We start from the raw sequence: 16,128 nt of genomic DNA on the forward strand, positions 1-16,128 counted from the left end.
TGCATTCCATTCAAACTAACGTAATGTTGATAATGAATGCTTATGTTCTAAATACTAATTATTCACTCTCTCCCTTGTACAATACTTAACCAACAAACACCACTACTGCACCAAACAACTCTTTTGCTGCTCTGGCCTTCCCCTTAAAGAAACAGAAAGCCAAATGCAATAATGGACAAGATAAAAGAGGGTCACTAAAGTTGGTGCTGAGGGACTTGGCTTATTAAATGCTGATCATCCCTCCATTTCTTTTCAAAATTCAAATTGACCCTTCTAACCTTCTCACCCTTCTTTCTAACCATTTCTCTGCATTGTTTCATTTTTAGTTCCAATTCCTCAATTGAAAGAAGCTAAGCAACTCAAAGTCATGAGAGCAATGGAATGCTAAAGGGAGATTTCATGTGATGTGAGGTGAGGAAACCACAGGAACTTGAAAATGAGTACTGCAAGATTCATCAAGTGTGTTACTGTGGGAGATGGAGCCGTGGGAAAAACCTGTATGCTCATCTCTTACACCAGCAACACTTTTCCCACGGTATGGCAATGCATGATTTTTAGCTGTTTGAATGTCCTGTGCTTGGTCAATACAAAAGTTCACTTTTTCTTTCTGCAAAAAAAACCAGGACTATGTGCCTACAGTGTTTGACAACTTCAGTGCAAATGTGGTGGTTGATGGAAGCACAATTAACCTGGGATTATGGGACACTGCTGGTATGTAACAAAACTTCTAGTTACTATATCACCAAGCAGTTGTATACTTTTACTGTAATGTGCATAGTTTACATATTTTGGTGAAAAGAAGGTTTTGTTCACTAAAAGTAGATATTGATGAAATTAAACTCCTTAATTCCTGATATAGCTACTGTTTTTCCATCCCTTACTCATTTACTGTAGCTTCATAAATTCAGGACAGGAGGACTACAACAGGCTTAGGCCTTTGAGCTATAGAGGAGCTGATGTGTTTTTGCTGGCATTTTCCCTCCTCAGTAGAGCCAGCTATGAAAATATCTCTAAGAAGGTTCTTTTGCAAGCCTCTTAATTCTCCCTCTGTGATGACACATTTACACCTACTGACACATAACATCACAAATGTGTCTGTGAACTGTGATATGGTATAATTCTTGCCAATAGAATCTGACACTAGACCCATTTTATGCAGTGGATTCCTGAGCTGAGACATTATGCCCCAACTGTGCCAATTGTACTTGTGGGAACCAAACTTGGTATCAGCTAATACTATGAAAATTAATTCATATTTTGGTATTATTTAAGCTAAATACAAGTTCATCTGTGCAATCATCTCTTAGTTAAGGTGATCTTATAATTTGCTGCAGACTTGAGGGAAGACAGGCAGTATTTGATTGATCATCCCGGAGCCACACCTATAACTACTGTCCAGGCAAGTCACTCATGTTCTATGTTCTAACAAAGACCATTTTCTTGTCTGTGGCACAGAATTTTTTTTTTTTTTTCTGGTTTTGTTTTCAGTACACCTGAATGCTGTAAATGTTTAGCAGGGAGAAGAGCTGAAGAAGGCGATTGGTGCTGCTGTGTACATAGAATGCAGCTCAAAGACTCAGCAGGTTCTGATTTTTCAGTGCTTATAGATAGACAAAATTTTAGATACATTCTAAGCAAATTGCATTAAAAGGGCCCTATTGCAGATTCAATATAAAATCGTACCAAATTGTTTAACTTACGGGATAATCGGTTAAGTTATCATAGGGAGATTGTTATAGCAGAACATGTACCAATTATAGTTTCAATATTGACTACATTAGGATATTCAAAACCAATTTGTCCACAGCATTTATTTTAGCCACTTTTGCACCATCTAACCAAGGACAAATATCTAGTCATCAACATATACTATGTAACTAATGGAGACAATACAATGTTTTAACAAATATGTGTGTGTGTGTGTGTGTTAGAAAAGTGGTTCCACAAACAAAATAGTATCAACTTCATTTTAATAGATCATTTAACCTAAAAAAGTCTCTATCAATGATAAAATGTATATATATACAGTGCAAACATTTTTTAACGTAACTGTATAGTAACCATAGCACTTTAGTCATTTTGCTGCAGATGTCAGACCACTCTTGTGAATTATTTTTGTTTTCTAAAATTTGTTTGTGAAATATCTTTCTCCAAGACATTGAATTTGGTAAACAATACACAGCATCATTTGTCTGATAGTGTATGGCATTATTAAAGTTAATTAATAATGTATCAACTTGTGCAACATGCTTGAAAGAAAGTACACAATTTTAGCCTAATCTGATGTCTATGCTGCAACATTTCAGAATGTGAAGGCTGTGTTTGATGCTGCAATCAAGGTTGTTTTACAGCCACCAAAGCCAAAGAAAAAACGAAAGAAGAACAGATCCTGTGTTTTCCTTTAATCGGAGTACATGTTTGATTTGCATCTGTAACATTCGTGTAACCTTCTTCTAAGTTTTCCTTTCTCTCTTTCTGCATTGACCTTTTGAAATATATGTATTCCACCCTCTACCCTCTTTCCGTTTTCTCATATATTTTCTTGTTGGTGGATCCAAATGATGATCCAATGCACTCTACATATACAATTAAAGATAAATTTTGTGATGAGAAAGTATAATAATAGCATTAATCATCACTGCTGCGCCGCTCAACTTGTTTGTTTTTCTTAGCACTGTTCTCTCCTCTAACTTATGGTTAAACTTCCTATCATGACTTTTGTCGTTAACCGTTAATCAAATCCTTCACCAGCTGCAATAACCATAGTTGTGTACTACCTTTGTCATTTATGTTTAACCGGGACCAAAAAGTTAAGTAGCTAGAATCATTATTGATTTTCAAGTCTGAATTCACATAAAAAGCAATAACATCATGTCAAGTTATTGCTGTGATTGTTCCTTCTTAGTTATCAGTTATCTATATTGATTGAACTACTTATATATATATATATATATATATATATATATATATATATATATATATATATATATATATATATAGGGAGGACCAGGTGCAAGCAAAGTCTACTTTGGTCTGGTTGGCATTGGTGTCTTGTACATCCTACATTAATTCATCATCAAAAGCTTACTTATTTAGGTACTAAAATGTCTATTACTTCTATCTTCATCATTCTTGTTCCCCACAAAAAGCAACCTCACTCACCAACTTATTTCACAACACATCAAAATGCAAGAGAATAATATATACATGCACACCAACTTGAAAACAGTCCAACTTTTATATTATCAACTTTATCATCATTATTTTTTTCTTTCTATCATTGCATCATGAAATACAATATGAAATAGCAAAAAGAAATTTCAACTATACTCCTCAAATTTTTGAATTGTTATTTTACTTATTATTATTATTTATGATTTTTGTTTATCATGAATTGAATAGTCTTAATATTTGAAGACATAGGTTACTTTCTAGTTTATTTATAAAATATTGGCATTAAAATATCTAGATATATAAGATTTATCTATCTTTTGCATTAGTTTTTTGTATGGATGATGTCATTAACAAAGTTAATCCGCTAACATGACATACAAAATAACATATTGGTTGTCACCTTGTGAAATCAAATTGAGAATAAAATATCAAATGATATCTCACTCAATGTATCACATAAAAATACCTAACTCTTTTACAAATATTGAAATATATAAATCTTAATTACTCTAAGCTACAAAATTTTAAATGCTGATATATGGAGAATGAGCGGTGAAAATGATAGGGCCTGCATCATTATTTTTCATTTTCTTGTCTCTCTCATTTATTTTATACAAAAGTAAAAATATAATCTTTTTGAAAGAGCGTACTAACATCCAAGCGCCTGTAGCTCAGTGGATAGAGCGTCTGTTTCCTAAGCAGAAAGTCGTAGGTTCGACCCCTACCTGGCGCGATTTAATTTTGTTTATAAATTGATTTTATTTTATTAACAATAAGGAATATATTAAATTATATTTTTATCCACGTAAATAAAAAATATTATAATAACTTTTACGTCTAAAAGAATCAGACTCTAACAAATATGATTGGTGTAACCAAAAGAATAAGCAGAAAAATGTTGTTCTCTCTGGCTGGATCAACATTGCGGAAAAGTGATTGTGACGAACTTGGATTTCAACTTGGAAGCAGGTTTTCGTGACACATCAATGGCTTAGCTAAGCTTTCTTTTTCGTCTTGAATGTGAAATGAAAATGATGAATATTTTATGATGAATCAATACCGTAGAATAGTAGTATTTTGAATTCAAAAGTTACGACCGATTCATGAAAGAAAAGTATAACACTATTATTATGCGATCAGATGGATAAAGTTTCTCCTTCTACGCGTCACAAAATGTTGCAGAAGTTTTCTATAGCTATGAACCTGAACTTAGATACGTAAATGGATTTACTTTTATATTAAAAAGAACGTATTAAAATAATATTATTTGTTTTTAATCGGTTTAATAGAGATACTAAATGTTTCAGTAGGGATGTGGAGGCCGAGATATAAACCTAACAAAACTGAACTGCTTCTCTTTAATGCTTCCTTCCTCTCTTTATGTTCTGTTCCTTGGGGTGGGCTGGGTACCTGCAAAGGCACTCCGACGCTCAAGTCAGAAAAGGGGTCACCTGAATCTTTTGGTTCAAAGTGATCAAGAAGAAGAGTAATTTCTCTAAGGGGAAAAACGTACCTTTTTTCTGGTGTGCTTTGTATATTTAAAACAGGAAAATAAACCGTTTACCTGGAAATCCGGACAGTTTACCGAAGTGGACTACTTGAAAGTTGTAACTGCTAGGTCGTGTTTGATACTGAGTCAAATACTTGCGTGATTCGTGGCGTGATTCGTGGCGTGAGCTAATATTTGTAACTGCTTATTGTTAACTGCTGAACCGTTTACTATGATATCGTTCACTATATGTCGACCACTGTTTGTGTCGACATAAACATATGAAACGTCGTGCGAGCGATACATGTCGGGACATCGTTGCTGGCTTGTCGACTACCAGTATGTCGACCTCAACAAAATGGGTGTCGACCTCAACAAACGATTGACGTTAAGAAGTGTTCGCTACTCCTGCGATCGTGACCTTGCGATCGTAAGATGGGTCAACAATCTATCGTCCGTGGTACCCGTCGACCGTTGGGGAATTTAGGTATCCTACGGTACACTAAATAATACGGTACTATAAAATTTATTAAGTCTTTTTAATTATAGAATTTGAAAATATTAATATTAACATTTCATAATAACATATATTTATTATATTAATAAAGATTTTAAACTTTATTACTGAACAACAAAAAATATCAACAAAATCTCTTAAAACTATCACTAAAAATTTGTCATCTGTTTGTTATTTTTCATTTGTTTTGGTAATAGTTAAATTTGTGTTAATAAACGGAATAACAAAAATTTATAAATCATCGAATCTATTATCATTAAAGCAGATTTTTTTTTTTTCAGTTTTAACCTGTAGTGAAAATATTGACTTTAATGAATGGGATATTTTTTGAACTAGTGAAATTCATGAAACTGATCTAAAAGAAGTAAAAGTCGATATACATATAAGTTTCAATCATTATATTTTAAAAAAATAAACAGTATTTTAAAACTCGGACTAGTTATTGACTAGATCAAAAGTTTGAGATAGTAAATTAATAATTATCTTAGTATTTTAGAAAAAATCAAAATATTAGCAATTGCCAAAGTGATCAATAACTAATATACATTATTTTTAACTTATTAACTAATCTAAATATGTAAACTAATTTTAGTTTAAGAAAAAACTTATTTTATTCTTCTCTCTTAAAACTATTTATGAAATAGTTTAATTAAACCTACCTTGGAGATGAAAAATTCAGAGACATATCCTTATTCCATACATATTTATCAATTTGTATATACTATATTAATATATTAATTAATAAAAAGTTATTATTTATGTGCCTTGAACTTTCGATAACTTTTCAATGGTCTTTTCAATCAATATAATTAATTAATTAATGATATTCTCGGACTTAATAATTTAATGCATTCTAATTTCTAAACTTTGTTATTTATTACCATTTTAGTGAGACTGAATTAAAATAAAATAAAAATAAAAATAAATGACAGATGAATAATTAATTGAACTGATGAACAGGAAAGGGTAATATATTTATTTTTATTTTGAACATTAACTTTAACTCATGTATTTTAACCTTAGAATTAGAGTCAAAGATTAATTATACTTTCAAATAATTTAATATTTATAAAAAAAGGTAAGTGAAATAATGATATATAATTTTTTAATTTTTTTTTTTGTAAATGATAGAGACTACAAAAATGGTTACATTAGTCTGTTTATAACCTTTAGTCCACTAAAAACGTAATGTCAGGACAAACTCAAATTAGAGATTTGTGAGTTCACCATTGGTCCACTGAATTTAATTATAATAATAATAATGATAATAACTATATATACTAAAAATATATTTAATTATATAAATATTTTTTATCTCTTAAAGAGTACCTCTAGTTTGTATACACATTAAAAACATGTTTAATCAGGTGAATACTTTTTATCTCTTAATTAATACTTCTAGAATTATGATTTGAGAGAATTTTTATTTTTACTTATGTTAAACTATTCAATTATTATTATAACTTGTAAATGTTCAAAACTTAAATTGCAATTTGTTAAATATTTAGTTCCTTCAAACAACACAATACAGAATTTATAATTATTTTTTTAAATTATAGTTTTTTATGTTAATTATAATAAATTAATTTTAAAACTATACATATTAATATAAACGTATATGCAATAGGATTTGGGAGTCAACCAACCTGTTAATGGTACGAGCCTTCATGATATGGCGAAAAGAACAACAATCTTTTTCATCCAAAAACAAAACTCTATTCTCAAAAATATTACTTATATTTATCAAAAACATTATTATTTAGAAACTTAACTTAAATATATCTTTTTTTTAATATTTTGAGATGTTTTTAAAAAAGTAAAATCATAATTGAAGTGTGAGTTTTAAAACATACACTTTAATAATATTATCTAAATTGACACGGTTTTTTTCTTAAAATAGATAAGCATGGTAATTACAAAAATAACTTTAATAATATCATCTAAATTGATATGTTTTTTTATTAAAATAGATAAATATGTGCCAAAATTACAATAATAAGTAAATTTTAAAATAATTATTGAAAAACAAGTTATATGAGATAGAATAACTTGAAATGAAGAAGTTGTATATTGTGTATCATTCAACATGCTCGATAGACAAGTGAAGAGCTTAGTAAACATATGTGAATAGTTTAGTTAAACATATGAAAAGCTCGATGAAAGTTATTAGAGGACTTACAATTTTAATTTCAATAAAAAATTGTTTAAGAATAAAATATTTTTCAATTTTTATAAAACAATTCTATTAAGTTCATTACATGTTCCATCGAGCTCTTCACATACTTCACTAAAATTTTCATATTTCTTTTTTAAGTTTCATGAGATCATTTCAATTACAAAATGTGTTTCAATTAAACTTATGATAATTCGGTTATATATATTGTACTTAGACAACTTTTTATTAAAATTAGAAGTTATCAGTTCTTCAACGACTTCTGAGTTGAGAATGTATTGATTGAAAGAAAAATCATATAAATGTAATACTCCATCAATTGAAATCGTGTGAAGACATCATAGCTGGTATTTTCATAATTTTTATAAAATTTAAATAGTCCGTAATTTTATATATTAAAAAAAAAACTAAACCAACACTAACGCTGGCTTTAAAGATGAAAAATATGTTTTATTAATGTATTCATAGAAAAATTGACATATATTATAATAGTAATTTTACTAATGAGTTAAATATTTTCATACAGTCTATTATTTCTTTAATTTAAGTAAAATCTTTAGCAACAAAATTAATATTTGTGTAAACTTTTAGAAATTTACAAGTCTCTCTTCCTTATATTTTACTTAAAAAAAAAAGTGATTTGCAACTAATGACTTTCTTTCCTCGAGATAAAGAAGTAAGAATCCAGGTCTTGTTTTCCTCCAAAGCCTACACTTCAACCACAATGCTCTTTTTTCCAACAAGATGGAGTTATGCCATCCTCATAATATCAGTGTGAACGAAGGTCATAAAACTATTTTATATCAAAAAATATGGTAATTTTAAATTGAAAGGTGATTTTATTATTATTATTATTATATTACTATTATTATAATATTGAAGAAAAACGTAGGAAAGTAGGAGAAGAGTCATTTTGAATACTTCTCCCTCCAACAGCCAAAGCCTACCTTCCTCGTACACGCTACACATACACCTCTCTCTCTCTCTCTCTCTCTCTCCATCCGTGTCTGCTATAACCACAATGCTCAGCAATTTACAACATATAATAAACTCACCCGTTTACTCCCTGAAATCAATTTCCTTTCTTTCACCCTCCATTGCTTTTCCTTCACCCAAACTCAATGGGTGCCGACGAAGACTATGACTACTTGTTCAAGCTCGTCCTCATCGGTGATTCTGCCGTTGGAAAGTCCAACCTCTTATCTCGATTCACGCGAAACGAGTTCAGCTTGGAGACCAAATCCACCATCGGCGTCGAATTCGCCACCCGCAGTGTCCCCGTCGATAGCAAACTCGTCAAGGCTCAAATCTGGGACACCGCGGGCCAAGAAAGGTCTCACCTTTTGCGCTTTCTCGATATGCATGTCATTCTTGCTTTAATTTAATCTTGATGGGTTGTCTTAGTTTTGCATTTGAATAGTTGGATCTTTGTGGGGTTCTTGGTTTTGATCGTGTGATCAGGTCACTGATCGAAGAACTGAGGCCTGATTTGACTGTGTTCTGTAATATATGGTTGCTGTTGGTCAGGGAAGGTGTTCAAGACATGAAAAAGTTATAGTTTGTTCAATTTGTCAGGGTTTCTTTGTCTGACAGGATCTGTTGTTCTATCTACGAAAAACATGCATATATTTGGATTGGGATCACGTGTCTCTTTCTTTATCTTTTCAATTGAAAAATAACACCTTTTTCTCCGGAATTGCTGGATATTTATTTACATAACGCGAAGCATATCGAGAGTGGACAACTCACATTCCTAATGTGTATTACAATGCTGATTTATCTTGATGAAATATTAGTGATCCGATCTTGATCCAACAATTCTAAAATTGCCAGATGTGTGAATGCGTGCAAAATTCTCTGCAAAAATCCAGAATGACAATATTTTCTCATTGAAAAGGAGACAAGTGATTTGATTTCCACGTGTTGTTAATCTTTGTATATAAAATCTTTGTTGAAATGAAGAGATGCAGAGTCCTCTGTCATTGACCAGTTAAATGCAGGGTCCTCTATTATTTTAGGAGCACGAAGTTCTAATTTAATCAAATACATAATTAAGTGATTCTTAGCAGATTACTTAAATTTACTACTGGTATAAGAAGTGCGATTTAACAACATTCTTTAGTATATTTTCATCTGCCAAATACTGCAATTGAATTTGGTCAACACATTGTACAAAAGTCTTAGACTGATAAACTTGCAATGTTTTTATTTTCAAATCTACCACGTTGTACTTGCTAATCTAAACTCCATAAATCTGTATATATGACTATTCCTGAACCTTACATTTCCTATGATTTGTGACTGGTAAATGAAAACTAAAAGTCCTTTTTCTGTTTACCTTACCACAGATATCGTGCTATTACAAGTGCATATTACCGAGGAGCAGTTGGTGCTTTGGTTGTGTACGATGTAACTCGACACGTGACGTTTGAGAACGTTGAGAGATGGTTGAAGGAGCTTAGGGACCACACAGAAGCATATGTTGTGGTGATGCTGGTGGGAAACAAGGCAGATCTTCGACATTTGCGTGCAGTGTCAACTGATGAAGCCAAAGAATATGCAGAAAAAGAGAAGATATTCTTCATGGAAACCTCTGCCCTTGAGTCCTTGAATGTGGACAGTGCTTTTACAGAAGTGCTGACTCAGATATACAATGTTGTGAGTAGGAAAACACTTGAGACAGTGGATGAATCTCATGCAACATCCTTGCCCAAAGGGGAAACCATTGTTCTTGGAACCAAAGAGGATGTTTCAGCTGTTAAAAAGAGTGGATGCTGTTCCACATAGTTTGTTTGATATACAAAAGGCGTTGATTATGCACTATAACAGGATGTTCTGTCGACCCATTGTTTTATTTTCTTCAATTTTTGGTTGCTCACGCATACTATTCACATCAACAGCCCTTCATTTTGATCATAATACAGGTTTTCTATATTCAAATATCTTCCTTCTTCTGTCTTATTTATCTGGACATGGTGATCGATAAAGAAAACAGAGTTACATGATCAAAAAATAATACAGGTTTAAACTGTTTGATAGTCCTTGAAAATTTGGTGAATTTTAACTTTGGTTTTTAATATTTTTTATTGATAAAAGTTAAAAAAAAATTAAATATGATTTCAGTTCTCAAATTATTATAAAAATTATATTTCTTCTTTGCACTAAATTATAAAATATTAAATTAAATTATTAAATATTTTGTTTATGTATTTTATGAAAATCACACAAAATGTCTTTTTTCAAAATTATATTATAAATATAATTGCAAAAATATTAAAATAGAATACCAAATAAAAATAAAGTGTTTTACTAATTTTAAAGTATGAGGATAAGAGTAAGATAAATATTATCATTTTGTATTTGATTTAAACAGTCAGATATTACTCATAATGATACTAATATCTTATTAATATGAGTATTCTCCATTAACATTTAAACAAATTTGAATAATATCTACGAATATAAGTTTATTTGTCATTTATTTATTTTATTAAAAGTATAAATGAGGTATAAGTGAGTGTATGTTGTAATATAAAAGGGAGTGTGTAATTTAAAGGAAGGTAAGCTCAATTTTCCATTTTTTTTAAGATGAAGAAGAAAAGGAAAAGGAAAAAGAAGCAAGAAACGAAGAAGAAGAAGAATATTTTAAGAACTGTTATCTCAGTTTCACTTTCTATGTGTCAAAGGATACAGATTCGCTTTTTTTTCTTCTAAGTTGTATTATCTTGGTAGAATCTTTTCAAAATAACATTAAACTATTTTTCTTCCTGTTACTGTAGTAGAACATCTTTCCTTAGGACAACAATTTTTTTTTCTCTTGTTTGCTTGAATCTCCAAAACTTTATATGCATTTATTTTTGTTGAATTTGACCTAAAGAAAAACTTCATGAACCATTAGAATATCTAAGAGTCCATCTTATATCAATATGTCTTCAAGTTACATACCCTATTGGGTTAGTTATAGTTTTGGGTTACCACACATTAAACATATTTGTTCAAATCTCAAGTTGGCATGTTAGAATCAATAATTATATTTAAAGTATTGATAGACTTTAAAACATATAATTTTCTCAAGATTTTTGTCTTAAAAAGTATATCAAATGATTAAAGGAGAAATGTGTATGTGAATTATATATGATCATGATTATTAAGCAATGTGAGACTATTAGAGTATAAAAAAATATTTAATATCTTAAGTTGATTTGTGTCTAAGAGGTATGTCCTAATATTTCCAATTTATTAAGTAGAATCTACATTTAAAAATGTTGTTTAGAGTCTCAACCTCCATAATGGTGAGACTTTCATATTGCATGGCGAGAGTAATAAATTTTATGAATTGGACATCTTCATCTTCATATCCTTCATAGTTGGTACGTATAAATTATCATATCTCCATAATAATTTTCAACTTATATGAATTGTTTATTTATTTTTAGAAAAAGCATATAACATTTGACTTTGTTGAGTAACTACATGAATGTTGTAGTATTCTTGTAACTATTCTACATCGAGTCTCAATACAATAATAGCACATTTTGTTATGATGTTCCATGAATTATAGAGTGTGAGTTTAATGTACATATGCACTTTAATCATCCACTAGGAATAATCCTCTCATATAACATGGAGACATTGTGAGTGAGACTTCTTCTTAACTATGATGTATCTTTTAAAATTGCTATGCTAGATATTTTCCTCTCTTAGAATTTTGCACTTCTTGTCACTTAGTCTCTTTTAATTATGTGAGATATTTTAAAAAACATTCTTAAAGCTTTCTTTTTGGATTGATCCTAATTGGGAGAAAATATCAAAGAACAATACAAACAATATTAAATGCTCATTTATGATATTTAAAACAGTGCATTATCAAGTAATATTGTTTCTGAGTTTTTCTTTCAAAAGTATCATTGAATTTCATTGATTTAAGTTGTATGAAGTTACCTAGCTTACGTGGTCGAAAATTTGACATATTTAAGGAAGATATTCTGTGTTTATATTGGAAAGCTAAATGGGAAAATTCGAAACTCAATGACAAGATGTGCATAAGTAAAAAAAATAAAAAATAGCGACCTGTGTAATTAAGTAAAGGAAGTATGCATTTAGTTCAATGCGAAATTATGTTAGTGTTCATTCATTTCACGCCATTAAATCATTTAAAATTAGAGAAAACTCTCAGAGAGATATAAAATGCTCTAAAATTAAAAATACAATAAAATTCACATAAATGCAAGAGTTTAAAATGTTTGTGATAAAACTCAATTCAAATCTAAACTATATAGAAGTTTAGCTAACAATCTATTCTTTATTAAATAATTACAGTGGAAAGTTAATTACTTGAGAATTATTTTATATTAGTTAGAGGTGCTGAAATCAAAAAGATGAAGAGGCAACTTGAGGACTTGCGTAGAAGGTTTAGACAATAATTTTAATGACATAACATTATTTTTAAACTGTCTATGTCTCGCATGACACCACTTTTACCAATGCGTTGGTGCATGAGGGTAGTCTCTATCTATTTCAATATTTTACTCATCAGAAATAGAAGAAGCTAAACCTACTTCAGAATAAATCAAAACCACTTCATTTAATCATAACAAAGATAATACCAAAAGTAGCGTGTAAAGTTTGATATTTTACATTTATAGATATGGATAATCATCACTCAGTACTAGCGTGACGTCAGGATTTTGTTTGAATGCAAAAAATCAAAAAAGACTTCAGAAACTCAAACAGCACTTTGGTTGACAAAGATTAACAATGTTGATGAAAATGGCAGACAATTGGACGGCTAAAAAAATGGCAATGACTTCTGACAATGACCTCACGATTTTACAATAAAAAAAATGCAATGACATACTAAGGAAACAATCAACATCATGAAAAATAACTGTGGGCTTCATCTACAATTTCCAACTTAAAATGCAGCAGCAGTAGTCACTGACTGTTTAATCTATTATTGGTGATCACCTATGGTTTAGGTACACTTTTCCAGTTTTCACTGGGTGGAAAATCTCATGTGTAAAGCATTTATAGGAACTTAAAAAAACAAGGTAGTGTGTCTAACTAATGACTGAACGGACCTTGGCTGAAATAACATTCAATCTGAAACAAATACAACACAACAGTAAAAAACGATGGGACCTCCTGTAAAACATATGCTCAAAGTACAGAAGGCATGTCTTTCAGAACAGTAAGAAAAAAAGTTTAGCCAGAAATTGAAAATATGGGTATGAATTCTACACTGTGTTGGCACGTGTTAAAGAGGGCCAAACACCAACAGAAGAACTTGGGTGTTAAAAGCCTACAAATTTGGCTATTGGTTGGGACGTTATGTGTTGAAAATCTGCAACCTGGTCAGTTTTCGTCTTCGGTGATTTGAGATGCCTTGTGAAAATTGATGTCAGTTCCAGAGAGACAAAGAGCACTGAATTGGTATAGAGAACCCGTCTCTGTAGTAAAATGTGTTCGTCTTCGTCCTCGGAAAAGAATTCAACTTCATAACCATTCTGCACAAAACACATTTTTGTCAAAGCCACGCGAAAACTGACTAAAAATTGAATATCTCATTCATGCACAGTATGACCAACAAAGTCCACAGTTTGTCGTACTACTAGGATACCCTTTTACCTATTGTGGACAAAAATATTAAATGAAAAATTGAATATAGCAAAAATCTAGCTACCCAATTCATTTACTCAAAGTAAAATATAGATATGGAGAGTTTAGATGGTGTAATAAATTAACCGTACAAACAAATTGATCATAAACCCACTATCCATATGCAGCATGATCAGTATACCAATACGTTGTTCCTTAAAAAATATGCTCAACTCCACTACGATGAAGAACCAGAGGGTAAAATGTAAACAAGCAGTTCATAATAATAGAAACGACTTTGGTTCTTCTTCTAAAGCCTTTTTATTACTTCGTCACCATTAGATTATAGAACTTTTAGAAAACTAATTGCTTAATTCATCTGATCCTCTACCTACCAATTGAAAATCAAAAACAGGACAGAAAACAGTTTTATTACAACGTTCACCGTTCAGATGCAAACCTTTATTGAAGATTTGTCTACAAGAAACTTTTGTAAGCATTCAAAGAAGAAAAGAAATAGATTTCTTTTGTAAATTACAAATAGTTTGCATGAGTTAAAAATCAGATTTTGCAAAACTAATAAGAAATGGCTTTTACAATTTAACACATAATCTTTAATTTAAGGAGAATATGCCTTTCATTTTCTTCTAATACCTTCATCAAAACTCTGAAAAGGCCAAGCAAAATTCTAATCCAGCAAAGCACGTAATAATCCAATCATTCATACATAGTCCAAGTAAAAAACAATTGAACAATATTGTCAATGGTGTTGGTGATGCCTACCACCACAAAACGACAACGATCAAACCAAAAACAATTGATAAAAAAGAACAAACAAGCAACGACGTTAACATACCATCCACTGGAATTGGGCCGACTCCCGCGGCCCATGATCCCCGCATCCTGCCCACCCCTTCTCATCTTCTCATGCCCACCCCCAGACTTGGGCCGCCCGTTGGGCCGAAGAGAGCCCGGCCCAGGTGGGCTCTCCTCCCTGGGCACGAACCCAGGCCGGAGGTGCGGCGGCACGAACTTGTCCGACTTGGGCGGCGGAGAGGGCATGTCCTTGTTGTCGTGGTTGATAACAGGGAGAGACGAGAGCGAGGAAGCGGTGCCAGTTCGACCAAGTGGGCGGAGCGAGATCGCGTCCGGTGGCGGTTCCGGCTGGTCCTGGGTTTGATGGATCGGATTGGGTGGCGGTTGGTGGTGGGGTTGGGGTTGCGGGGTGGGAGGCGTGACGGGTTTGGGGGTGGGACGGGTCAAGACGAGGATGCGGCCATGGGCTTTGTTGGGGGCGGAGACGGAGGAATAGGAGGCGGAGGAGTAGGAGGAAGAGGAAGGGGAAACGGAATGAGAAGGGTTCCTATTATGAGGGTTGGTGGCTGTGGATTTCTCGTAGATGTGGTTGAAGTTAATAGAGGCGTACTTGTTGTTTTTTGCCATCCACCGCCTTCCACAGAGTACAACAGATCGAAAATGGCTTCCGCGAGATGCAACAGACGAAAATGAAAACGAAATGGAAATGCATGTTATGTTCTCCCAACGCCGGTTCTCTTCTCCTTAAACATTTGGGCCTTCTCTATTTACTATATGAGTGTTTCATCCTACACCTCCAACATCTCATCCTGCACCTCCAAAAATTCCATTTTTAACCTTCTGACATCCTGCACCTCCAACCTTTTTAAAAATTTCATTTTTAACTTTCTTTTCTTTCTAATTAAATACATTTTATTTTCTTCTCTTTTTCTATTAAAGACACTCTACACCACCTTAATAATAATTCTAATTTAATTTAAAATTTAAATATTATTTAATATAATTTTATATTTTAATAATTATTAAAATATAATTTATATTATAATAATAACTATAATAAAAAAATAAAAATAAAAATAAAATAATAATAATAATATAAAATTTGACTTAATATATTCAAATATATTAAATTATATTAAAATATTAAAATAAATTAAACAATTATTAAATTGTCAATAGAAACAAATTTTTAAAAACTTGTTATCGAAAAACAGTTTTGCTTTTTATTTAAAATTTAATCAATATTTATTTTAACTAAATATTATAGCATTATTTATTATATTTTTATATTTTAATAATTATTAAAATATAAATTATATTTTTATAATAGTTTTATTAAAAATTAAAAATAATAATAACTAA

The 16,128-nt window shown here is 31.2% G+C and overlaps 3 protein-coding genes and 1 non-coding gene across 5 annotated transcripts; 3 read left to right on the plus strand and 1 right to left on the minus strand.

Moving 5' to 3' along the window:
* The first annotated feature begins 205 nt into the window (after positions 1 to 205).
* Positions 206 to 2,514, plus strand: LOC148197349 (rac-like GTP-binding protein RAC2). 2 transcript variants are annotated; one of them, XM_088092767.1, is made up of 7 exons: positions 206 to 535; positions 624 to 711; positions 909 to 1,018; positions 1,160 to 1,223; positions 1,335 to 1,403; positions 1,522 to 1,583; positions 2,307 to 2,514. In XM_088092767.1, the coding sequence occupies exons 1-7, from the start codon at positions 437 to 439 to the stop codon at positions 2,403 to 2,405; spliced, it is 591 nt and encodes a 196-aa protein (XP_087948893.1). In that variant the 5' UTR covers positions 206 to 436; the 3' UTR covers positions 2,406 to 2,514. The 2 variants fall into 2 exon arrangements, with proteins under 2 accessions (XP_087948893.1, XP_087948892.1); XM_088092766.1 differs by having other exon boundaries at positions 1,335 to 1,399; positions 1,515 to 1,583.
* A 1,320-nt stretch (positions 2,515 to 3,834) lies between these two features.
* TRNAR-CCU (transfer RNA arginine (anticodon CCU)) lies at positions 3,835 to 3,907 on the plus strand. The gene has a single exon. It is a non-coding gene; the product is annotated as a tRNA-Arg (tRNA).
* Positions 3,908 to 8,318: 4,411 nt separating this feature from the next.
* On the plus strand, positions 8,319 to 10,295 carry LOC124843938 (ras-related protein RABA1f-like). The gene is made up of 2 exons (XM_047320776.2): positions 8,319 to 8,686; positions 9,702 to 10,295. The coding sequence occupies exons 1-2, from the start codon at positions 8,475 to 8,477 to the stop codon at positions 10,138 to 10,140; spliced, it is 651 nt and encodes a 216-aa protein (XP_047176732.1). The 5' UTR covers positions 8,319 to 8,474; the 3' UTR covers positions 10,141 to 10,295.
* A 3,183-nt stretch (positions 10,296 to 13,478) lies between these two features.
* On the minus strand, positions 13,479 to 15,511 carry LOC124843940 (uncharacterized). Its single transcript, XM_047320778.2, has 2 exons — positions 14,807 to 15,511; positions 13,479 to 13,859 (listed from the first exon to the last, which is right to left on the minus strand). Coding segments are annotated over exons 1-2 (588 nt in total). The 5' UTR covers positions 15,394 to 15,511; the 3' UTR covers positions 13,479 to 13,858.
* Positions 15,512 to 16,128: the final 617 nt, after the last annotated feature.

This window comes from Vigna umbellata, chromosome 6, assembly GCF_029865625.1.
Source record: "Vigna umbellata cultivar VRB3 chromosome 6, Vumbellata_1.0, whole genome shotgun sequence".
NCBI classification, from domain to species: domain Eukaryota; kingdom Viridiplantae; phylum Streptophyta; class Magnoliopsida; order Fabales; family Fabaceae; genus Vigna; species Vigna umbellata.